Below are 26,765 nucleotides of genomic sequence, written 5' to 3' on the forward strand. Positions count from 1 at the left end.
CTACATCAATCATGTCAGAGAAGAAGCACTGACTGAAACGTACTGGTTTTAAATGAAAGGATATTACCAGCAAATTAACACATCAGTGCTGCCTTAATCCAAACATGCTTCAGACAGTCTATTATAATGAACCTATATTGAAACCTCTTTTTTTCATAGCTAGGAGGTGAAGTTCTCCTCACTTGACGTGGACCCGTGAAAGTGTATAACCGCTTCTATGGAACAGCAATACCTGGAGCCCAGAGGCACTAAACAAAGCAAACCCCACACCTCTCTGACCAACTCGTCATTTTTTTTGTGTCTTTTTCTTATGTTATTGACTTTGCTCTTGCCAGACATTTAATCCTGTCACAGCAGGAAAACACAATTGTACCCAATAACAATAGTAACAGCGTTGCCTTTTTTTTTTTAAGTGAGCCTGTTAGCCACGTCGGTGAGTCAGCATACACACCACCAGTGCCATAGTATCATGTCCTCCCACAGCTTCATTCTGTAACAACTGAAGCCAGTGCCCTCACGTTAGCCTCACTGAATGCTGTCTTCACTTTAATGGTCTTTATGACCCTTTGGGAACTACTGCAGAAGACTTGCATAACTTATGATCTGTGTTTGTACCACCGAAGGGAAAATTGTTTGTTGGTGTTTATATTCAAGAGACTGCTTGTCTGGTTCCCCTCTTTATGGACTTTTAGGCATCTTTGTAGAATTGGCATTGCAGAGGGCAGAGTTCACAAGATAATTTGTCAATCATGAGACTGCAAGACACTGATAGAAACCAGGATCTGGATTTAATTTGACAAGTGATCCAACAAAACCCACATTCCCATCAAATTCTCCAGCCGACTATAGCTGAAATCCACCCCTAGAAGCTGCCTGTGTCCTTTTTAAAGCTGGCTCACAAAGCCACTTCTGCCCTTCTGAAAAATAAAGATTAGGACTGAACTGATCTGTTTCACAAAAAAACGGAAGAAAGGATTTGGGCCGGCCCTTTCCCACCACTGCACTAATAGTTACAAATGGAAGACTTTTTAACTGTTTTAGCTGGCTAAAGAAGATTCATTGGATTGGTGCCCAGCTGGTGAAATAGAGGGGCATACAGACTTCCAGCTGGGAGCTTCATGGCACAATTTGTCTAACTGTGTATTTTCATGACTGGGACAAAAATTCTATCCACAGAGAAATGGCTCGATTTTGTAAGAATTAATGAATTATTTGTGTCTTAAATGCTACAACTGGGGGAACTTTGCAGACACACACACACACACAGAAAAGACGTTTTTGCAGTATGCAAATGGATATTTGTTTAATTCAACAAGGTTCTAAACTTTGTAAACTAAAATGATCAGACAAACATAATATACTGAGGGTTATTCAATTCACAGCAAACTGCATATACTTATGTGGTGTGACAAATGTTGATCTTCTAGAAAGATGGGCAAATACATTTTTCCTAGCTTTTGTGAAACCCCCCCTTAATGCTCTTTGGGCTTCTAATAGGATATTAAACTCTATTTGAACAGGTAGTCGTAGGAAATTATACATTCACAACTATATTGCAAATGGTGCAGTGATTATGGCCGGGACTATCTAGGTTTTTTCAGGTAATACATTTGCCTAAAAGATTAGAGAATGCCATGACAACTTTATTATCCCCTTTTAATGTGTGTCTTAATTACTCTGGAGTGGAACAAATCTAATTTGGCCTGCTTTGTAGTGTAGAGGTGGTATAATTATTACATTATCACAAGTTTAAATATTATTACTAAGAAAATATTGGAGATTATGTAAAATGGAAGGAGGTAACGCCATAAAATAGAGGACACCGTTAATTTCAATCGAGAGCCAAGGGCTTTTACTTTTATGTTTGAATGGACTGTGAAGTTGAGTGTTTTGAAAACTGGATATACCCACAGTGTGTTGGGTGAGTGGGTGGGGGGGTTGTACATATTGATTGTTGCCTCCATTACTGGATTGTAGAAGTGATTGGATTAGCAGACAGTGACTCTCCTGGCTGATTAATAGACCCAGGAGATGCAACACTTAACAAACATGGATTAGAGCTGGACAAATTAATAGATTAATTGATCATCTGATCGACAAAATCGTAATAAACAACAATTTATGAATTGATTTCTCAGTCTTTTGCCGCAGCCCTACACTGGATGATTGTCGTGTCGTCTACTTGTAGTAAGAGAAAGAGATTGGTCGATGGGGCCTGAAGTGTTGCTGTAATTTGGATTTCTTTCCAATCCAGCCCATGGTACCAATCCTGGAAATGGCCTGACACTCCAATTTCATTGTCGATGTCACCGAGGTATTTGAATGCAAGTTTAGTAAAAAGGTTAAAGTCATAATAATGTGGGTGAGGAGACAAGCTTTTTAATTTGTTTCTGTCAAATGGCCAAAATGGGCAGTTTCCAGATTTACCCTCAATCCAGCCAATTTATATTCTATAGTTATTCTCCACCCCTTCAGCCCAAGTCATTTGAATGGAGCACAGAGTGTGTTTTCTGGCATTCTCTGTTGTTCAGTCATCATCTCTGCCAACCTGTTAAACTAATGACTGATGAGCTCAAGCTCCACTGCTGCTGCCGCCGCCTGCCTTCTCTCCTGCCTGCTGTATTGAAGCGGGCAATGGATGTAATGGAGGGAGGGAGAGAAAAATCAATCTGTCTTTCACAAAGTCTTCATTAGTTTGCCTTTTGTCAAGCGGCTGGGTCAAACCCAATTGGGCTGCTTCCTACACCAAGAGAAAGGTCAAGTCAATAAATGTGTGTGTGTTTGTGTGTGTGGTCTGGATACAGTTGTGCTAGCCCATACACACCACTGAGAGGTTTCAAAGGTTGAGAGTGCTTAGCACTTTACCCTATGGCATGCAAGTCACAGTGCAGTGAAAAAGAAAAAAAAAATCTGTAAACCTTGTTAGCTAACGGCCACACGGCAGAAACGTATCCCATTACATCTTACTCTTCACAACACATTCTGTTTTCAACAGCTGTCAGATTGGAAATGTAGCATAAAGTTGAAATGCATTTCCCATTCACCTTCACATTATAAATGAAGCATTTGTAGGTTTTGAATACCCTGAGCTATGCCTCTTCAATCGCCCCTATCGATTAGATGTGTGAACTCAATTGGTAGAGTTTAATTACACAAGGCCTAGTGCGCTTGACTCGAATGCCTTTCGATTGTAAAGGATGCTGACCCCAAAATCACAAAACAGCACCCACCAACAGCAACAAATAAGTCTGTTAATACTTATATATTAGCGCTCAGTAGTTATTACAACACTTGTCTTAGCCCCATGCAGCACATGGCTGATAGCTGTTTTGGCTCCATTTCGGGGGCAGATAATGAAAGTAATCGTATCACAGAGACCTCGGTGTTTTATTGTAACATCTTTGTTGTCAATAATTGTGCTCCCACCGGAGTGTGATTTCACTGCCAGAAGCAGGTTTTTCACCAAACGCTCAGTCGCATGTATAGATTTTCTCCCTCTCTTCGATTTCGCCATTCTTCTGTCCTCCCCAGACAGTGGTGAGCTAACATTGATTAGCATGTAATGTTTGCTTCACAGGTAGGCGCGGTCTGTTGACTGTAACACCGAGCACTGTTGAGCACCAATCAGGCTATTTGGAGTGACCCCTGTCACGTCGGTGCGTGTCGGTGCAGGCTTGGCTTGTTTGGGGTGCATGGATGCATGAGATATAGACATGGTCTGAACACACAGTCTGAAGGGAGATTTATTGACTGGGGTTTTACTCAGCGGATGAACATTGATTCGTCAATGCTGGACAATGAACTAAATCATTACACTTACAATGAATAACGTTGTGTGAAGAGGATGTCTGTATTTTTCTGAGTTTGTATGACAATCAAAATTGAATTGTATTGATCAGAAGTGCTCTCTAGAGATCATAGATCACTGATGCACCATACCGGCTACGTCAGTGAGGCCTGGTCTTTGCTCTATGCTCCACCTCTATCTACCAGATAATGTGACTCAGCAGGCACTTTGCTCCGCTGGTGGAAAAAGTGCAAATGGTTTATCTGCTGTGGAGATAAATATCACCACATGTGTATAATTAATAGGACACGTTGTGCATGTGCTCTCTTCCAAGTAGGAGAAAGATACATGCTGTAGATAATTCTATCTGGTTATAATCCTCTTTTTCTTTGGTATGCTGGTGATGATTCAGTCCTGTAGCAAAGCCTCCAACACCCTTGGCTTTTGTCAACATTTGGTGGTCGACATTTCAGAATGAGCGGTTTGGAGGTTTGCTTGTTAAAAGATGTTTAACTTAATGACCAATCAGATAACTTGTAAACTCTCAGATTTCCACAGTTTCCTTTGTTGTTCTTTACTTGCAGCTATTGATGCAGCTCATGGCATGTTTGTTCGTGCTACGTTTTCCTTTTCCTTAAATATAGAGCTACACCATCGACTTTGTTGCGCCCCAGATTTATATACAGGATTGTGTCTGGTAGTGTATTGTGTAAAAATTGACTTTGTTTGAAGTGGTGCTACAAAATTGCTCCCTCCAAGAGGCCACGAAAAAGATTCACTCCTTTGTATTCAAGCAGGGAAGATGTAGAATGATTATTTGTTCATCACCGGAGTGTGTCTTTAAAATAGAGAGGAGAAACCCCTGGACCCGATTCATTCAGCCAGGAGTATTAGATGCAGCTGTATGTCAGATTGAGTGCGTGATAAATCTAGCTGTGTCATTCATTATTGATAACTTTCCATTTTGTTTGTCATAATAATGTCTCACAAAAAATATGAACATGACATAAATGTTGTTTTCAGCAAAAGGTAGCCGTTGGAGTCACTGTGTGTAGTGGCTCAAAGTTTCACATGGAGCATGTTTACTGGTAGTGACGTACCAGCTGCAGCTAGCCATCATGGAAAAAAGTATTAAACCCAGTTTTATGCGAGCTGAGACTGTGGGGAGGCAGCACCCTTTTCCCAGCAGTACAATACTGACTGACCCATATAAGGTTTTTGAAATACTAAACCGCTTAGGAAATCCCTCACTGATCCCTGAAGAGCTGGTCCCTAGGCAGAGAGATGGATATTGTCCTCTGTGTCTGAGCAGTGAGAACATGTGAGGAGACGAGGTGGAAAAATAGTTAGGTGGTGAGTTTTGTTCCAAAACGGCATGGTTCAGTTAGCAAGTTTCATAAGCAGAAATGTCAGGGCTTCTGTGTGCTGTGCCTTTTTCTAAAGATTTGTACCAGGGCAAAAGGAGTTGTGGCAACAAAACTTTGTTTCCTGGTTAAGTAAGTCAGCACACAGGAATTGTGCTGGAATGAAAGGTTGATCTGAATGTCACAGCTCACTTGTCCCCAGGGCTAATTGCATATGCATCAGTGTTGATTATGGTAAATATGAATCGATTTAATTGTGTCATAATGTTTTTTACCCTTTTAGCATTCTTTTGAAGGCTTGGTACTATTTCCACCCTATTTCCTTTTGTTTTGTGCCCACAGATACTTATTAATGCCATTTTCAAGCGTGTAGCCAAACCTGACTTTGTGTTTGAAAGCCCCGATAAATGATCATTTTCAAGACTGAGACGTAGATCAAGTACGCAAAACCACAGTCATCGTAGACTGAGTTAATGTGCTCAAACTGTGGATTTCGGCCTTAATATCTCTAGTTCAGGTTCCCCCTACATCTTCCCTCTGGTGGTGGTGCCTCTGAATGTGAATTATTATATTATTATAGAATTCCAATTGTATTCCTGTTTGCTGTGAAATCACATTTGTTGCTGGCGTTTTGTCTATTTTCAGAAGAATATTTTGGGCCTCTTAAAAGAGTGCTTGATAAAACGGTACTTTATGAAGATTGGCAGTAGAGGTGGTTTTGAGCCAGTGGAATCGTTCTAGTTTATAGAAACATGCTAGTGGTTTTCTGGTCACGGCCAGGTACATCGAAGCCTATAAAGCATTGAAAGTGTTGCGTGAAATGTAAAATCCTCCCATTATCGCACAGCCATTGTTTTTTTTTTTTTTGGATAATTTCTGTATGATAAATCAACTGTCAGAGACTTGAGGCTGCCTGCTTTATTTTGTCAGTAGTCTCATAACTTAATAGTAATGCATTGCAGACTTCAAATTGATCTGCACTAACAACTGTATTCTCATTATGACTTAAATGACAATGATTAAAAAAAAAAAATTTTTACTGGGATGAATTGCATCACTCAAGTAATTTTCTGTAAATTGATTTTTAAACCAAAGTGGAAACAAGTGGCTGCCCGGGAGGCAAGAAGCCACATTGAAAACGTTACAGCACGCCTGAAAAATAATCATCAGTAATCTAAAGTATTAACACTTTCCAGTAAATAAGTAAACCAATGCAGAAACACTTGAATGATCCAGAGGAACGAACATCCAATTACTCATTAGAGATTTCATCACCTCCTCACCTTTCACGTCTCTGCATCGAGAGCCACCCATTGTGTCTTTTAAAGAGCGCTTATTTGTGACGCACTCGGCTTCGGTTTGCCGTGTCGTGTTATGTTTTTTTTTTTCTCTTCTGCAAAATTGGGTTTCAGTTGCTGCCCCGCGCGGGAGAGAAATGCGCTCCTTTATTTGCCCATCATTAAACGGCAGCGCACTGAGGAAACTGCTGCACCTGCGTTACTGGCCATTACATTTGCACATTTGCCATTCTAATTATTTGGACTTATTTGCATGCCACACTTGAGTTAATGCTGCATACACCAGTGGGACAGAATGCACCTGCAACTGCTTTTGTGCGATGTCTGGAAAAGACATTTGTAACAGCGGACAGTTTGAGCCTTTAAACACAGGTGCAACTAACAACACTGATAATAGCTGGATTCCATTTAGGAGTGTCGGGTATTGTGAATGGTGACTCACTGGCATTCTAATGGAACAGAGCTCCATCATGTTATTGGCAACACCTGTGCTTTTTTTTTTTCCTGCACTGTGTGACAAGCCAAAATGTGTGTGAGAAAGCCCTACTGGAGCTGTGTTACTTCACCCCGACATTTGTCTTGAAGTCAGTGAGCCGATTAGCCGCTCCTCAGCTTACGTGTGACATAATCTTGACCGTCGCCTACACTGCATCTAACCCTAAAACTCGCCGTGCGTAATTGTATTAGCACTTGTGCCTCTCTCTTTCCATGCGAGTTCCACATAAGACTTTTTCCGAGCCCTCCGGCAGTGTCTCTGTGTACGTGGTGTAATGATGCGTAGAGGCTCCCAACGTCTTCTCCTCTCTAATATAGATGCAGCCCCGGGGTCTGGCACATTTCAAAATGCCATTTCTATTTCATGATGTTTAATGTGTCAAACCTTACATCCTCCGTCCCTCCATTCGCCTCTAAGATCTTCCATTTCTTTTCTCCCTCTCTGAAATCACAGAGACTCGTGGTATCTGGGAAGTGTAATTTACATGATGCAAGAAGCTTTATTTTTTGATGCTTGTTTTCGCCGTCTTGATCATAGTGAATGTTTAATGCGCTCTTATATTTATTCCCCCCCCCAAAAAAGGCCCTGCGTGTATCTGCAACCATGCATTTGCTTGTGTGATCCAGCAGCAGTGGCTGTCTGGGCTCAGAGATAGGGTTCAGAGAGATGCAGTAATATTTTTATTTTTATTTTTTTTACAGAGGTGCACACTGTGTCTTGCATGCCCAGATACTGAGAGGGGGTGGATATAGAGGGAGAGATTAAATGCAGGATAGCTTAAACACAGACATGCCTGGTAAACAACCCTGGAGCAACCGAATCAACAAATCAACAACCATGTGAAAAAGCACTTAGAGAAGTTCTTCTGTGAGTGTAAGCCGAGCACTTACTTGATCAGTTTGAACTCGAGGTGAAATCGAATGCACGCCTCTCTGCCTTTTTCTTGTTGTTTCATCATTTCTTTTGATGTTTGAAAATGATGTTAATGTCTAGCCTGTTGCTACACTTGCCGCTGTCCGTCATGCAGCGAAATGAGAACGATTACAGGGGACGTCTGTAAGAAAACCTCCCCAGATCACACATGCAGTCATATCACCCTCCGACACATGTCCGTTAATTCTCTGCTCTTTCTGACCACTTGATTTGTCACTACAGCACCCTCTCTACCCTTTTAAGTGAAGAACCTGTTGCTATAAGCAGCTGAAGAAATATTCCACCGCGCTTTCGCTCGCATGTCTGTGCTGCGCTCACTGATTAACCGCTGTAATGTAGCAGTGAGGCCACCAAACTATTCGGTGACAGCTCCAGATTTGGTCTTGCAAGCAGCAGCCACAGGGTACGTCCAAAGAAGCTGTTTATCGCCCTGCTTATCTAACGTAAACAGGAAATCGCAGGCTGCTATGCTAGACCGCTGCTGGTGGTTTGGACTCTGTCCATGTTTCCGGTGATGTGTCTCATCCATCACAAGCTTAATTAAACAACAAAGTTTGTCAAGAGACGAATTATCGTAGTAGTTTTATGCCGAACCAAAGCAGAGAGGATTATATCATCAAATATATTATTTTGATAAAGTGCATTTCTTGATAAAATCTTGTAGTTATACCTGTCAGAATTGTCACTAAGTGCTATTCTTTGCTTTTTACAGAGTGACAGATGGCGAACAGTAGATTAAACCAGTGCATATCAAAATGGGGTGACTTTTTCCTGGAATAAACTTGAAACTGATTAATCTTAAAATGATTCATTTTATCATCACAGGCCAAATAATGCCTGTGTCTTCTTTCTCTTTTCTTCTTTTCCGGCATTAGTTGCGTTTATTAATTGTTCCACCATCATCTCCCAGATTGGCTTCGTACGTATGTTTTTAATGTTTTCATGAAGTTTCTTATTTGATGTTTACTTTCTATCTTTTCTATCATTTATTCTATGAAGCATTTTGCATTTGTTTCCAGTCTCTAGTCGGTGTCCCCGCTGCCTTTCTATCTCCTTTCTGTTTTTTTGACCCTGCCTTTTTTTCTCCCAGTATCTCACTCTGTCTTTATCTTCCTCTCATTGAGATGGCAGGGAGCGAGGCAGTCAAGCATCTGTACTTCACCACACACTCACTGGGGATGCTTCTTTGGCAGGCAGAGTGTGTGTGTGTGTGTGTGTGTGTTCATGTTTGTGGGGTCCACATGCCTGTTGGCTGTCTGATGTCCTTATCTACCCAACAACCATATTGTCACCTAACTGCCCTCTTTCTCTCTCCCACCCTCTCTGACTCTCACCCTCTCTCTCTCACTCACACATTGCACCTGTTACAAGGGCGGTAGTCACAAGTGTTTCCCCTGAGACAAACTATCGGAGGATTCAGTTTCAGCTTCACTTTACCACAGCAGCCCGTGGCACGCACACACCCTTTCCCCCTTTCCTGTTTTACACACATTCCCTCAGTCACCGATTACTTAAGACACCCTGGAGCCAACAGGGTCGTTAACCCCTAGATCTTTGCACAGCAGTTAATGATTTGCCATCATCACTCCGTGTACATGAATGTGTGTGTGCAAACGTGTGCTGTGTGAAGTACACACACACACACACACACACACACACAGAATCAATGCCAGGTTTTAAATTTTGAGGACGTGGAAATGAGGCCTTAGTTTTGTACATCAGTGCTCATCTGTAGAAGCATATTTAATCTTATGTCAGTGACGTGCTATTTGTCATGCTGCCAGTTATGCACCTGTCAGACTTCAAGTCCAAGTTTTCCATTTAAGATTTTTTTTTTTTTTTATTATTTCTTGCTCACTTGAGGGGGGGGGGGGGGGGGGGGGTGTCCTGATTGCAAGTTCTTGATCGTAGTGTCTCTGAAAAGGACTGATTCTTTTAAATCTGTTTAAGAAAGTTAGTTATTGTTTTTAAGGCACTAAATATTGAAAAAAATGGTGTTTGGATAATGGCTGTCTTGGCCTAGTATTTGCAGCTGCTGCTTTCTTGTAAGCTGTTGGCTCCAAATGCACTTTTTTGTTTTTGTCCATATTATCTGTTTTCTCAGATGAACCCCCCCCCCAACACACACACACACACACACACACTCTGCCAGCAGCAGAATTTTCTCCCTGCTCTAATTTTGGCTTGTGTTGCTTTTGTCTCCATTTCAGCAGATTTCCAAAGTCTCCTATTATTTTGTCCCAATTTGCATTTGAATATAAAAATGCGATTTTTGTCAAAAAAAGTGTAAGAAACAAATTAGAACAAAATTAAAGATTTCAAACTAATTAGATTAATTTGTTTTATTCTTCAGCTGTACTTTACTCCTCACTGAAGAGCTGTAGCGCATGAGTATCGGTCTTATAGGTTTGATAAAGGCTAATGTGAGTGTGTATATGTGCTTATATGTCACCAGTAAACTCAACACAGTTATTAGTTCACTGGCTGAGGCAGATCAATAGGCTGAGAGAGGAACTAATGGAGCAGAGAAGAGGTGATTGTGCACTCGGTGTGATTACCGACACATCAGACGCAACCTAATAATCCCTACCAAATAATCTCATCCTGTATGGCCCGTGTGTGTGTGTGTGTGTGTGTGTGTGTGTGTGTGTGTGTGTGTGTGTGTGTGTGTGACTGTGTACTCCTGAGACGAGAGCAGGTGTGCATCTGCTTAAGATCGTCCTGCCAGATTGGACTTGATGTTGGTGTCCCAGAAAGCCATTGCACCTTCAACACAGAACCAATTAGCACGGAGCTATTGTGAATCTGAAATAGCTTCAGCCACCAGATTCTACTGAGGTAACAGTGGTCAGCCTAGAAAATCCTGAGCAGTTAATCCAATTAGAGTCAACACATAGGGATCCTGAGCATTAAATCCACACACACAGGAATGTTTAGTAGTGTGAGGCGCACTTATATTTACACACTGAATTAGAAAACTACACTCCTCCTATTAATAGACGGTGATTTTTGCACTATTTGCTGGTGGCCTGGCTCCAGACCTCTAAATTGCCACCCATACACTCCTTAGATTTTGCCGAGCAATTCAAGAGAGTCAGGTTACAGTACATTAACAGACAGAGGCTAGCCAGCTAGCTCATTACCATGTAACATAAAAGCTACTAGTAAAATAATGTCTTTTCTTGGTACAGAACAACTGTCTCAGGGGAACTCCAGGGGAATTTTGAATGGTTTGACTGCCTGGTGAATGTTTTCCTTTACCAGGACATTTTGTTGTGCATCAAACACACTGTCTTATGGGGTATTTCCTCAATATCAACCTGCCATCGTCTGTAAACTTAAATTAATGGAACTGTTTCGTAAAACCTGCTTATCAAATCTTCCCCTCATAGAAAACAAGACGAACATGACAGCAAGTTAACTCAGACGGAATAATTGAGTAGTAAAAAGTAGCTGTAATTGTCGTTGATATCTTAATTATAAACTGTGTGGGGGGTTCAGGATCTTTAAGTGTGCACCATGTCCTGTGACACTCCATAGTAACACTTACCCATATATAATATTATATATCATATATGATAATAAGTTTTAGGCTGCATGCTAACACTTGAACATCTAGTATGTGGAGTGTTAGGTGGCTGCTGACATTGTTCGATGCACAAGACTGCACAAGCAGCATGTTGATGTATAACATATGTCATCATGATATGTAAAATCTCATTGCTACTTTATGTAATTTCAGTTTGTTTCCAGCTGGCACTGGATATTCCCTGCCAGTGAATTCTGTGAGTTGTTTTATATTTTCGCGAAAAGCACTTTCTGTTATCTTGATCTAGACATCCTCAAACAGACCTTGGATCAGCTCAAGTCTTCCTCTCATGTGTTACAGTGCAGCATGTGGAGTGGAGTACTCGAGTAGATCTCTTAATATGACATCTACATACGAGCGGTAATTAGCAGTCTCGCTAGCTTTAATTAGTGGGTTTAAATGGAGGAAAGCTATCGCTAGCTGTCCTTTTGATGTGTGTGGGAGATGTTATGCAAATGGGGTGGCTTTTGTTCTGTGTTTGTGTGTGTGTGTGTGTGTGCATGTGTGTGTTTTAAAAGAAGGGTACATATGGGTTTAGACCAGCGTTTTAGGTCTTAGAGTTAAACATGTCACAAGCATAGCGTTTCTTTTATTTTAACTTTTGCTAGGTTTATGTGAGTGTGTTTTGGTGTTGGTTATCTGTGTGTGTGTGTGTGTGTGTGTGTGTCTGTGTTTGTACAGTGAGAGATGCAGATGTAGCACAGGGGATGTGAGCTAACTGTGCTAATTATGCTCCCCCTTTCCTCTCCAGCATAGTATGGCATATTCCCCCATGAACTGCAATTTAATAACCAGTTGCTCAGTGAAAAGCGGGAAATCAGAGTCTATTCATGCACCAGGCTGCTCAGCCTGCATGTTGTAACCTGCTGAAGACCATCTTTGATTGAAATGTTGTTAGTCATGCCCACAATATGAGTACAAGAATAAACTCACAGCGTGTGTGATTACTTTGTCCTCTTTTCCAGTGTTCAGGATTTTTACTAAGCACCCTCGCAGCACGTGTAAGCTCGCATGTGCCATTTATAAAATGCAAACATTTTTTATTTACCGCCGATTTTGTGCCTTCCTTCTGCAAAAATATTCTATGGCACTTCTTGGTATCCTTTGTCAGTGTGTCCTGGTATGTGACCTCCTGTCATGATTGCCTACTGTACATTTTTGGTCACAGGTCTGCAGTAAGGTGTTCCAGGACGGGGCTCTGCTTGCACTGATTTGTCATCCAAAAAGTGAGATTGGGCTTCGCCCTGTTTGCAGACTCCGCCTGGTGGTTGTTGGTGACCACAACAACTACAAGCTGTTGCAAAATACCATTCAGCTGAAGTGCTTTTCGCAGTGCTGTTTTAGTTTTTGGGTTTTTGGATGCACTCAATGAGCAATTTTAAGAAGTCACCTTGCCTCTGGGAACTTAAGATAAGCATTGTTCTCCATGTCCTAACATTTGACTGACTGAATTATGTATCATTTCATTAAAAAAAAAAGATTAATTGACTAGTCATTGTTAGTTAGAGTCCAGTGTCCTCCTCATTATGGAGTGAAACAAAACCAACCTGTGGACTGGGCTGTCTCTACTGGGTCCTGTGGTGTTCTTTTTTGATGGTAATTGTAACATAGTGCAGCCTTTCACCATGTGGGTATTAAAAACTCATTAATATTTTATAAAACCCCAGTTAAGCTTCCCTTGCTCTTATCTTTGTGCAGTGACTGTGAGACAGGTGGGATGGTGTAGCAGTACAGAAAGTCAGACTTCCAGACTGGTTTCCTTGGCCGAAAAATTAAAACGGCCAATTCATCGACTGACTGGTTTACTGGCATACTTTTTACTAACTTTTGGCTACTGGTCACACTTCCAGTACCAAGTGGCTCATTGACCCACTGCTTTACCGCCTGCCGTGGTCATTCCTACCCGCCTTCTCAAATAAGCAGCTAATTGTCGTTCTTCTCAGTGAGTGTCTGTCCTGGAGTGAGCTACCCAGCAGTGAGTCAGCAGCAGTGACACAAGTAGCTGTGCCGCTCAGCACTGCCCCTTGTAATTGCACACAAACTGGTGCACACTCATGCATATATATGCTTGCAACAGGATCTGGGTACAGAGAGGGTTACTGTACAGTAATATGATCCCCCAGGAGATTTTACACAGTCTGTGCATCAGCATCACAATCACTGTGCTGAATGCTCGTGTATCTGGTGTACTCTTATAAAGCTGGCATTGTGATGCATGTGGCAGATAGTCAGCCCCGTACACGCTATAGGTTACAGCGTAGTACGACTGAGAGCCTATACGACACGAGCACACTGAAGTGTGTGTGCGTGTGTGAACAGGTTTCCCCTCCGAAGGTGGAGGATGAAGGATTTCAGTGTGTCTAATCCAGAGGCGGGCACTAGAAAAGTGAGACGGCGCCGTATAACCTGGATTAGCAGTACAAATGCAGAGCAGGAGGAGGAGCCACCGCGGAGACTGGAATGAGTGTTAGAGTGGAAAGTAGTGTTCACATCGCTATCAAGCCTCCAGCCAGCACCAGATTAGAATAAGATGAAGCTCCAGTGATTTGTGCTGGTTTCAACAGCAGATAATGGGGCTCAAAAGAGAACCTTTTTTTGTTCAGCGGGGGTGAGCCAGTTGATCAGACAACGATCATAGTTGGCCGACCCAATGCATAGAATAACATCATTAAGCAGCTGTAGCGATGAACTTGTGTTTAATAAGAAAATTAGCTAGCAATAACTCAATCTTATTAAACAGGATAAGCTAGGAAAGCTGTTTTGTGTAGCATGCTGAATTTTTTTTTTTTCACATTTGACTTAGCTTGAGTTTATTTAATTACACAGTATTATACTAAAAAGATTAAAACTTGCACTTTATGTATGGGGTTATTTAACAGAGTGACATGTTATCCAAACAAATAAATTGATCATTTTTCTCACTCAAAGAGGTCTGTTGAACATGTCATTTGACTTGCACAGGATGTTTTATTAGGACATGTTGGCAGGTGTACCCGTGTTATTTATTGTGTTAGCTATTGATTTCAGCTCGATGCTTAGAACTGTCTAAATACATTAGTCATTCATGTCAGAGCCCCAGGCTTAAGCCACACCTTTGTTGGATTTTTAGACTTTTTAGCCAGGACTTATGGGTTAGCGAGAACAGGCAGTTTCATCTTTGATCGTGGTTTTGAACACCGGCGTCTGTTCAGTCCACTCAGACTCCGCTGCATTGTGAGTTATGAAAGGAGTTACATCATTAAACCTATGGATAGCACAACAGTGACTGGAGAGCTGACGACAGCGTTGATTAAAGTGTCATCAAGGCGAGATGAATTACTTGCAGCTCTGGGATAAACACTGTGGAGAATACTGATAAAGATAGCGACTTGTCACACGTCATATCCAGGGATCTCACGTGGTCACGCACAGATGAGATGCAGATGAGAGAACAGGCAACTGGAAATCATTTGGCAACTACTTTAATGAATGATTTAGTTAGCTAATTTTTAAGATAAATATGCAATCTGGTCCAATTTGGACTGTTAGTTTTACTGTTGGTTGACCAAATTAGTTATCGATTAATTGGAAAAAAAATTGGACAGATTAATCGATAACAAAAATTCTTAAAATGAATTGAAGAAATCGTCATTTTGGTATTAGCCTAGAAAACCCCTCCACTGTATGAAAATGACTTAATTCTTTTTGTTACAGCTCAGAGTTGATTGTCCTCTTTAACTCTCTTCATTTGTCATCTCCTCCGCCCTCTCTCCCTTTCTCCCTCCCTCCCTCCCTCCCTCCTCCTCTGCCTCCCTGTCAGATGATGAAGCATGCGTGGGACAGCTACAGGCGCTACGCCTGGGGTTCCAATGAGCTCAGGCCTGTCTCCAAGCAAGGCCACTCCAGCAATCTATTTGGTGAGTGAAAGACCACTTACACGCACGTACACACACACACACACACACACACACACACACGATTGATCTCTTGTCCCTGCCACCAGCGGCCTTGGCCTTTAGATTAGCAGCCAAATTGGCCGTCAGTTAGAGTCATCCATCTACAGATGCTTCTAAATGTCAACTTTATCATACATTTATATTCTGTTTGTGCTACTCGCCAGTTGTTGGTGTCTGTGGCGTTAATGAGTGCGAGGTGACGTGGGGCATCTCACTCTGTCCATGTGTCTGCTTTTTTTTCCCCCCTGTTTCACACAGCTCTCCTCTGAAATCCTTGATTCTCAGTCTGCCTTTTCAGTTGTGAAATAACACGCAGCATGCTGCTAGATGACTGCAGGGCCTCGTTGAGGAATATTATGCACACGTGCTCTCACACACTTTGTTTATGAGACTGGTCTTTCTGCTGTGGCTGTGGCGAGTGATCAATCCCCAGCTTGGTTGTGTGTGTGTGTGCAGCCAAAGCCAAATTAAACTAGGATAATAACTTGCTAGGGGGGATAAGAAAAGTCTTAGGCGTGTGTATATATATTGACACACACACACACACGCTACATGTTGCTCCTTGTGTGTTTTTTCATTGTGCTTTGTTGGCTGAGATCGTTGGCCTAAAAGCCAAACCAAAGCAAGCGTAAAGCCAAAACGAGAGAATCCCACAGTTCTGTTATGACAGCACATTTACCAATGGCAGAGGATCTAGTACAACTCATTAAAACCGTAATGCCACGATCACATTTAATCTGCAACGTATTTGGTTTTCTCCTAATTGTGTGAGGAGATAAAGGGACCAGTGACTTGAAAGAATTGAGATAAAACCACTTAGGGTTTAACTTAGGGCTTAACTTATATTTAAAAAGCAGTCCTGAAACTGATACCTTTTAATGCAGTTTTAGCTTCACAGAGGAGGTGGACACAGTCTCATGAACAGCGACATAAGAGATGTTGATCTTTCCTGAAACTGTGTTGGAGCAAGACACAGGTGTTTTGGGTGTACTTAAAGTGTTGCATATAATGAATACTGTAATTTAGGCTGACTGATTGGATTAATAAGATGGAATTGGATTTTTAATTTGTTAAGATCTCTTTCTCTCTCTTGACCTAATTAAATTCTCAGTTAGAATATTTGTTTGGATACCTTCAGCTCCAGATGAAGGCTTTGTGTGTTTGGGTGGGTGTGTGTGTGTGTGTGTGTACGTACGTGTGTGTTTGCTAGATAAGATGGCATTCATGTGTGAAAGAGGTAGCTGTGCCTCCACTGCTGATAAGACTGGTCTCTAGACACCAAAATACACTCAGTCACTGGATCTGGTTTAAATGTGTTCCTCTGCGCCTTTTGTTGTGCTTTTTAATGTTCCCCTCATTTGTCACGGTGCAGGTCCGTGTCAGTGAAGCCAGTGGCAGAGAACCCTTTCACATTTCATCTTTCTTCTCTGCAGCAGCTATACGCTGCCATCAAGGCGATGTCAAGTAAACTTCCTGTAATTAAGAAAAGAATCAATGTAAAACGGATGAATCGGCTGAGCAGAGGGAAGCAGAAAAAATGGATATGTTTAAGGTGGTATAAATGTGTTATTTTCAGCTGGGGGGCAACAAGGAAAGAGCTGTAAGCACGCTGCTGACACATTATCATCTTAGAAAGTGGTTTTAGCTAACGTGTGAGTAAACAGTTGCCTATTTAAAAATTCAATCCAGTTTAAAGATGCTTCAAAGACCTTTTAGAGCTAAAGGAAACTATAATTCTACAATATAGATCAGTGCAGCTGTGAAAAAAAAATAAATAAATTAAAAAAAAAATATATATATATATATATATACACACATATATATGTATGTATGTATATATATATACGTATGTGTGTGTGTGTGTGTGTGTATATATATATTATATTTTAATATATATGTGTGTGTGTATATATATACGTATATATATATATTATATTTTAATATGTATGTGTGTGTGTGTGTGTGTATATATATATATATATATATTTTTATCCCTTTGCACTTTAATATATTAAAATGCACCAACGTACTACTACTTTATTACACTGGACCTTAACTTGCACAGACGCAAGGATCACAACATCACTGGTTCTTCGCCAGGTTTAAGTTTGACGTCAAATAACTTCAGCTTACACGATGCAATTAAATTGCTGACCACCGAGGCCCGTCCTTGGATCTGGTTAATGGTATGTAAGAGTTTAATGAATGGAAGTTGTTGAATGGAATTATACAATAGCAGTCTTGCATTAGTCCTTCATGCAGCTTTAGCTCGTAGTCTTCACTGCTTAAAAAGGCAAAGGCTATTTCACAATGTAGTTATTTTTGAAAATGATACCTCGGAGGTGTTTCTGTATTTCACATCATTAGCAGAACGAAGTTTGAATTATTTGTGTCAAGGTAGTAGAGCTGAGCCGCTGAGTTTTGAGTCTCTGTGTTTCACTGTGTGTCTGTTATCAGATTACAGCAGTGACAGGATGATAGCACTTTGATTCTATATATGTAGGGCGTTGGCAGGAAAGCTTGAAGCCACAGACTTGGGTCAGACCTGTGTTTGTTCAATTCAGACACTAAGACGACGCTTCTGATGTGTATCTTCCCTTTTGTCTGTCTACATCCAGTTCTTTCTGAGAGACGTTTTCGAGCCCTCGCTGTCAGAAGAGGACTATCAGGTCAATCTGATACAAACTGGAAGCATGCAAGACGATATTTTGTGGTATATTTAGGGAAGAGGTTTTATGGGGCGGGTCGACATCAGTGTCAGTCCTGTAGCAAAAGAAAGGAATGGCATGTGTCAACTGTCCACAAAGGCCATACATGATAGTTTTGAAAGTAACTGTGTTCATAGAAGTGTCTAGATTGAAATACATAACTTTAGTCTTTGCCCTGGGGAAAATGCCAAACCCCCACTAAGTCTGTTCCATTATACAGTGTGGAAGATTTACAAGGCTCATTTTTAATGATTGCCTTCTTATGTTTAATGAGGAAATTCAATCAGCTTTGTGTAAATTCCATCCACTGTTTCATTACCAGAATTTATCATACGTAAATGTAAGAAGAGAGAGGAAAGCAGCCTGTGTGAATACTAATTGTTAGATTAGCCCGTTCAACTCTGTGTGTGTGTTGTCTTCCTCTCTGTTCCCCTCTCTCTACCCATCCCTCATGTCTGCAGTGTAGAAAAGTAAATAGGTTTTAGTTGGCTGCTCCAGCAGACCCCCTTCCATCAGTAAATAAGACAGCTTTGCCCCAGGGCCTTGTCACAGCCGTTTCCAACTCCTATAGAACATGATGTATGACAATAATATTTGCCTGACCTGGAATATTATGCAATGATGCCACTTCCTATACTAAAGGCTATTTCCCTAATGCGCAGTAACCCGGAGTGCTCGTTCAAACTAGCCTGGAGAACTGAAAATGTACAAAAATCACAATCTATAGCAAGACTGTTCTCAATGTCCTTTCCAAATACTAAACCAAAAGAACACGCTACATATTTCTAGACCCACTCTATGCTCTCCATAAGGCACTGTTTAAAGTAGCGGTTCTTAAACTTTCTCAGTTTGATGGATTTTAAACAGTCTTGTACTGTATTAAGCACTGTCAACCTGCATCTGTTCTCTGTAGAGCTGTTGAACGAAAGACGGAGGCAGATGTGGTGGGTCCTTTTTTTGGGAGGGGGGGGGGCTGAATCTGCCCCCTCTGTGACCATTCCCTGAAGGAACACAGCTCCTTGGTCTGAGACGCCAGCTGTGCTGTCAGCTGTTTGCTCCTCCAGTGTGTTTGGCTGGATATTGCACCAGTTCAGGGAGGTTTTAATGTACTGTAATGTTTATCATATTTTTTGGTATGACATCAATTTTTTACAACGTTTTCCTGCCACTAAATAATTGAAGACACTCCAACTTTTTTTACTGACAAACACTATCCGAAAATACTAGTCATGTCAGCTTTCAGCCGGTAAGTAGGTGCTCTGGATTTGTTCTGTCTTTAAAATGTCCATCACCATTTCCCTTTCTGTCGATTGGTCAGTCAGTTAATGAACCAATGATTTCAGCCCAGTTATGTTCGTTTTCTCTCCCTCCATAAAAAATATATCCATGCACCTAAATACCCAGGACTGAGAAGAAAAAAATCTTTGCCAGGGTGGGATTTTGCCAGCAGTCATAGATCTTCAAAAAATGCTGGCAGGCAACTATGTTTATCTTCTCAACCAACTACTTTGGCAGACAACCAACCATGATCTGGGTGTGTTTTATCACACAAAATTGCAAAATTTGTTATTTTAATTCAAACACTTCAACAGCAAAGAGCCATAGATAGCAATGCAGTCTGCTCCCAATGTTGCATTAGCACTGACATTGCACTCACTGTCCAATTGAATAGCTCTGCCCATGTCTCTCTATCAATGTAAGCAGCGCTGCCCTCAAAGACGGCAAGTCTCGCTTTAAATAAAGCCTCACAGGGAAGTAAACACGTTTCGTTAGTATTCGACAAATTGTTTAAAAGGTCAAGATGCTGATTAAGTGACTCCGGGTGTGTATCTCATTTGCAATAGCAAATACGTGCACACGAACCGAAATTGTCAAAGACAGGGTTGCCCTGAGAAATAACACGCATGTGTCTGTCACAGCTTGTGAATCATAGGTCACTGGAGAGGAGGCCAACACAAAGAGCAGTTCAGTGCTTTACAACTTCACCTGATCACACCTTGATCACCACTTTGGTTATTTCACAGGGTAGATTTCTGTAGCTGCGTCTTTCTTTTCATTCTGGTGATGTCACATACCCCTGCGTCAATCAGGATTTAGCAACTTTTTCTGAACAGTTTGAGTCGTTACAAACACAATTAGTGACCATTGTAAGTATAAACTATCTGGGTCTTGGTTTTAAATCAAAATGCCACTCAAAAGTGGTAACATATTATCCATGAATTTAAAATGAAGTGCCCTATTGCAATAATAATTGAGTTGCACATTGTGTGAGTAACTGAAGGGCAGACTGATTGCTGTTTGATCCAACATCTAGACTCCCCAGCTTTTCATCATGGTGCAACAATTTCTGTCAAACAACATTTCATTCGTAGTGCTCAGCATTCAGCGTCATATGTGAGCATTTGTGCAGCTCACATATGGCCTGTCTGGTTATGTCGAGGCTGACTGGGACAAAGTCGATAATATTATTCAGAGCTGATTGATAAGACTGCAATGTGCACTGTCTTGTTGACAGTAACTACAGGGCTGCTCTCTAGACCAAACCCTAAAGAGAGGAGTAGAAAGTGGTGGAAGTGATGTGTGTAATGCTTCAATGTCACCACAGCTCCTTCCTTCTCATTTTCCTGTCTGAATCTGCTTTCTTTGTTGGTTCTAATTATGGGTGGACTAGCGCAGGGTTTTGAGGGACAGTGTTAGTATTTTGTTAGACAAGATTTTATCAGCTACCATAGAATGGCTTCCCGTCCTTGGAGGTCTTGCAGATTCACCCCTATCTGCTAAAATTAAATCCACCTAGAGGCAACGATGGCATCCATCTCTCCTCCTGTCATTTCCAATCCCTCTCTCCATCTTTTAGCACTCAACTCAGCTGTCTATAATCAGCATACCGCCATTGAGACTCACCCACAAGAGCGGGTTCGTCTCTCCGTTTCTAAATCCAGCAGCAGGTCAAATCATGTTGGAGAGGAGAAGCCATAACTTGCTAAATATATTTGCTAGAAGAGTGGTGGGTACAAATTCTTAAACTGACAATGCTTTCAAAATGTACCTGTTCTAATTTGTAACATCTTAAGTTTAATGAATATTTAAGGAATGTTTTGAATTATTTAGACCCCCTTCACCTCCTTGCAAAGGGGTCTTATAACCGTCCAACTCTAACATTAGTTGTCCTTTTGAACCCCTACTAGAACAGCCATGCGGCGCGTTTCCACCCAGATCTCGCTGACCAGAATATGTTAAATGTCCCCTGGAAGATGAATTATTACCTTGTTAAGTTTCTCCAGACCATCAGGAGCTAATTTGGAGCTCAGTGCCAGTAAATTGTCAGACCAGCCTTAAGCTGTACCTTGACTCCTGTTAGACATTGTAGAATTTAATTTAATCTCGGCCCCATTATAAGCCAATGAGCCAGAGGTGGATTTCGGACCAAGTCTTTATCATAGAGTTCAGTTGTTTTTTTTTTTTTTACGACTGGCAGCTGAAGAAGAGTTCTGCAGTGTGGTGTCCTGATAACGTGGTTTTAACCCTTCCTCATTGCAGCTACAGACACTGCCCTTTTTTTATACTGTGGTCCCAACTAAGCACTAAGCACTAACCAAACTGTGTAAATTAAATAATGATAAATAAAATGAATTGAGTATACCAAATCCTGTTCATTTGACTTTACTTTCACTTTACAAAACAATCAAATATTAAGATATTAATCCAAAGTCAAATAAATTACCCTTTAAAAAAAAAAAGGAAACTATATATAACTATGTCATCCAGACTTGTGTGGTGTGAATTTTGGAGTGCACAGTAGTTGATCCAGTTTGTCTGTGGTGTTTCCTGTCTGCGTGGTTTCCTAGCCGCAGGTTGTGCTTCACAACAGCCAAACAACCTAGCATAGGTAGTTCTTGCCTGGGCTTGCCTCTCATCCTAGCCAAGGACCAGCACAGGAAGGCACTCATGTGTCATCCAACCAAAAGCAGAAAAAAAAAAAAAACCTCCCCATGGGGTGTGTGTGTGTGTGTGTGTGTGTGTGCCTTTTATTCTGTCTAAAATAAACACACTTGACTGGGCCACAGCACGTTAAAGGTCACTACTGATGTCGCCTGTTGCAGCCAAAGAGGAAAAGGCTGGATTTTTAGGTTGTTTGCCATCTAACCCAGTGTGACCTGGACTGGGTTATGACAGAACATTGTTTGTGTGTGGTTTTGTGTATTTTGTGCTTGTGTCTGTTAACTAAGATGCCATCTGTCTTGTTGGTGTAAGCTGTGGGCTGTTTCAAATTCTAATGAATCCCAACAAATGGAGTATATCCTTGTAGCTCTGGGAAATCAGCACCATAGACTGTGTATAAGAAGTGGATGTAGCCTCTCTGGCGTCACCCATTGCTTTGTGGACCTTTGTGGTTTTGGCCGTCGCTATCTCTTTTTTAATACCAGCTGATGCGTTCATTCTGCAAAAATCCCGCCCCTGATTGGTCAAGATTAGGATTTACCTGCCTCTGACTGGTGAGTCACAAGGTAATAGCGTTAGCATGTAGCTCCAACATGCTATATTGTTGCGTGTTAGCAGCTGCACCACTCATCTGCCAGTGTCTGAAAAGAGACCCTGTGCCAGCACAGCTTATTTTAGGGGCGCAAAGCCAAACCAATTTTACTTTCACGAATCTGCTATTAACAGCTGTAGACTAATGTTACTTGCACAGATGCTTTCAGCCACAGCACATGCAAGGGCAGGACGGTGGCAGAGAGCCTATGAGCGCTCATCCTCTAATAATTGCCTCAAAATTCATAGCCTGTTAAAGAATAGGTTGTAGTTGGACCTGTGTCCTTTACAGGCTACCAACAGTTATTGGTTGGAGTTCAGGCTACTCTGACTGGGCTAACGTAATTCTCATAGGCTATAATGTAACATTAGCTAGGGAGGTCCAGGAAGGACACCTGTGGCCACTGAGTGGGTCACTGATGGACCTTAATACACCAGCCAGATACTGAGGATGCAGAGTGGAAGTCCATTTGCTAGTTTGCTAAGTGATTTCATTCAGGTGGTTTTCTCTTTGGTAAGGCTGTTTTACTGTGATCTATTATCTATTCTCTGTCTTCCTATTGGCTTAAATGACTATGGAAACATTCAGCCTTTGGTGGAAAATTGCAAAGTGTTGCGTTTCCAATACATGGAGCCAATACAGCATCATTATGTGCTTCAGTCATCTTGATGATTTCATCAGTCTCATTTGGCAAGAGCTGAAAAGTGTTTGTAGGTTTGCCAGCCACATAAATAGCGCTGTGTGTTGTGCTGCCCTGCACTCCAAGTTGAACTTTTCTCATCTAATTAATAACAAGGGATCTATTAGCTTAGACAATAAATAATAATGGGCTTTGTATTGTTATACTGGGATTGTATATCTCGGGAATGCGCGCTTGATTTTCCACTTTCATTTTCGCATTTACTTTGCTGCTTCTGGGTTAGCTAATTCACATTAGACTCTGACAGCCTGTTAAGACTTTGGCTATTTGCTGGACAGTCGGATGGATCCGTAGCTACAGGCAGTGTGAAGAAGTGAAAGGCCTGTGCGTCTCCTGAGACGTACAAGCTTTGCAGTGGAGGTTATCTGCTTTGGCCCTGCCTGCAGTGCTTTTAAAAGGCCGTTGGATGAATGGCAGGCTTTGCTACAGATGCTGCCAGGGTTTTGTGATGGTTTCTTTTCTCATTGCTGTTTTCCCCCTCCTCTCTCCTGTGGCCTTTCCTCCACGTCAGCCCTCTCAATGGCTTCTCTGCTCCCGTCCCCTGGAGTGACACTGCAGCTCCTTGTATCATTTTACGTTAGTGACCATAGGAATGCCCAGAGAGTATGAAAGCAGAACAAATCTCTTCCTTGACATTTACACGAGACGTACAAATGAAACTTTTATGTTGCATCACCTATAACAATCAACAGCTAACGACTGTGGTCCTTCCTCCTTTTGGTACATAAGTGTACTTTTAAAACTTTTCTGTATGCTCCCCTACTATATTATTAATTTTCCAGTGACAGGCTGTTGTGCTCCAAACGCATCTACTTCGTTTCAAGCTTTCTGCCAGAAACTGATTTGGGTTGTTGGTTTAAATCCAGCACAGATGTCTAGTTAGCCATGGTCTATTATACATTAAATGATTACACCATTAAGTGTCTCCCAGTTGGCTTATTTGGACGTGGACTTTATTTACAGTAAAGATGAGTGCACCGCTGCAACTAATGTGACTTTAAATCCATTTTAATAACTTTTCGCTACCCGTCACACAATGTTCCGCTTTTCATTTCAGTTTCACCTTTGTTATGGATGAACAAGGACGTGCGTGTGTTTTGTGGTTAAAGTTTTAAGGGCTGACGGGGGAGAGGAAGAGGCTGTGGCTTAAAGGAATATCTACGCCGAAGCTGCACCTTCTCCCTCAAGGTCTGCATTAGGACAGCACTTATAAGCTATAGATAGACTGAAAACAGTCACGCAACTACATGTTCTGTTTTTAGTTGGGTTCTTTTTGCTTCGTCCAGCAACTTACAACAATTCTGGCAGCACATATAAGGGGACGCAGCAAAGATGATGATCGTCATTGCAAAAAGAGACACATCCTGCAGTTTCTATTCAGTTTGGCATAATAATACAAGTCACAAATCACTTTGCAACAAGATATAGAAGGATAAAAGACACTGGCATTTGAACGTGCATAACTGTGTATGGGTTTGTACGTTTCAATTTTGTACCAGTGGTACTTGTAATATTACTTGCAATATTAAGCAGGAAGCTGTTTCACAATCTCAGGGCAATTATAGCAATGGTACATCTCTGTTGTTCTTTAGCCCAGAATGTGCAACAGCTAAGTGCTTTAGGTATTCTTATTTTGAAAAGCTGTTAGTTGTTACAGTTCAAGACTCATAGCAGCAGTTTTGAGGGCAAAGATTAAAAAAAACTGAATTTGACTGAAAACGTCCAACAGAATCGTAATTGTAATTTTGTGACAACTCTCAAGTCTTTCCCAATCAAGTCTCCTTAATGGTTTCCACTTCAGCTGGGGGCTTTCTGAGTCATGGTGGGGAAAAAAGGCTCCATCTGCAAAATATATAAAACAAAAATGCATCAAAGCAACATTCGTCAAGCTCTACAGCAGTGAGCTGAAAACATCCAGGCACTGGTTACTGGTGTCTTGCAGGATGGTAAACGAGGTGCAAATCACCTGGCCTGAAGGCATCAAAGCCAAATGCAGTGCTCGTCCTTGGTCACAACTCCATCACTGTGTCATACCAAATTTGATTCAGATTTCCTGTTTCCTGCCAGGCTAAGATCCTGGCTCTTTCGCCAGCAGAGCTAAAAATATTGTTATCGCCCACCAGTCAAGAAGGCTAATGTTCTTGGTGCCTGTCTATTTCCAGACAAGTCATTTAGTTGGTTATATAATTTGACATGGAGTCCTGGGCTGCAGCCTCGCTCCCACACAGCATTGTGTGTGTGTCTGTATCAGATATTCAGTCTCTGTAATTGAAATGGATGGAGTAATTCTGCTCTGGCCTTCCCTCAGGTTTTCATGTTGTGTCTGTGAGGAGGGCTGGGGGTTGTATTTGGTTGTGTCTGAAATGATGTAAATGATGCTCTGCACAGAGGTGGGTGGGACACAGACGAGGGAGCACTGCAGCATCTAAAATGGGGGTATCCATTTCACGAGTACACACACACACACACACACACACACACACACACACACACACCTTGTAGCTCTGTGTTGCTCAAGCTCATCTCTTAAGCCTTTGTTATAGAACCTTGAGACTGCGTCTACATTAATTAATCACACACACTGAACAACAAGCCTGTTTGCCCAGGCTTTAAATCCCCCCCCCCCCCACACCTCCTACCCACCCCCAACCACCAAGGCCCAGAACAACACACCGCAGCAGCACCGCCTATCTTCCTGATGAGCACACGCGTAAAACACACTCTCATAGACACAAACAGACGCATGTACGCTCCTCCTGGTCCCTGAAAGTTCCCACGCCTGAATAAATGAAGCAGCCAAACAAAATTAACAGCTAAACTCTCCAACATACTCTTGTATCTGCAGTCAGCCTCTTTTTATCTCGTATTGTGTATTATCACAGCTTTGCTTTTCCTCTTTCCTGTGTCACACACACACACACACACACACACAAGTTAAGCACGGTTATTGCCTTTCACTGTAACCTTGACAAAAAGTGTTGATGCTTGAGTATCTGGCAGCAGAAGCCAAGAGGTTAATACACTTTGGGAATGTGTGTGTGTGTGTGTTCGTGCATGTGCATCCTACAATAACACGATTAGCCAAAGGCTTAGCCATCACTTTTCCTCACCTCCCCTCTGTGACCCCTCAGAAAATACAGTGGAGACTGTACGGCGAGGCATCGGTTGGGGCTAGATGGGATCACCACCAGGACTGAGAGTTTCGCGATCAGGATCAAATTGGGGGATTACGGATTAGTTTGCATTGAGTTAACATTACGATATGGGGCACATTGCAGTCCTTTTCTATCTTGAGAGTATTTCTAGGCTGCGAAAGTCAGTGAGCTGAGGAGAAACTTCAGGAAAGGATTTTTTTTTTAAGACTGACTTTTCATAAGATGAGAGCAGCCTTCATTTTTTTTTTTTTCAATATCAATGGCAC

General features: G+C 41.7%; 1 protein-coding gene across 1 annotated transcript in view; it reads left to right on the forward strand.

Moving 5' to 3' along the window:
- Positions 1-26,765, forward strand: part of man1a1 (mannosidase, alpha, class 1A, member 1) — a 115,836-nt gene that overhangs the window by 16,618 nt on the left and 72,453 nt on the right. Inside the window, exon 2 of the mRNA XM_070849140.1 lies at positions 15,267-15,363. Within this exon, the coding sequence (XP_070705241.1) occupies positions 15,267-15,363 (97 nt within the window). The remainder of the gene's footprint in view (positions 1-15,266; positions 15,364-26,765) is intronic.

The sequence above is a fragment of the Pempheris klunzingeri genome, chromosome 18 (assembly GCF_042242105.1).
Source record: "Pempheris klunzingeri isolate RE-2024b chromosome 18, fPemKlu1.hap1, whole genome shotgun sequence".
In the NCBI taxonomy this organism is placed as follows: Eukaryota; Metazoa; Chordata; class Actinopteri; order Acropomatiformes; family Pempheridae; genus Pempheris; species Pempheris klunzingeri.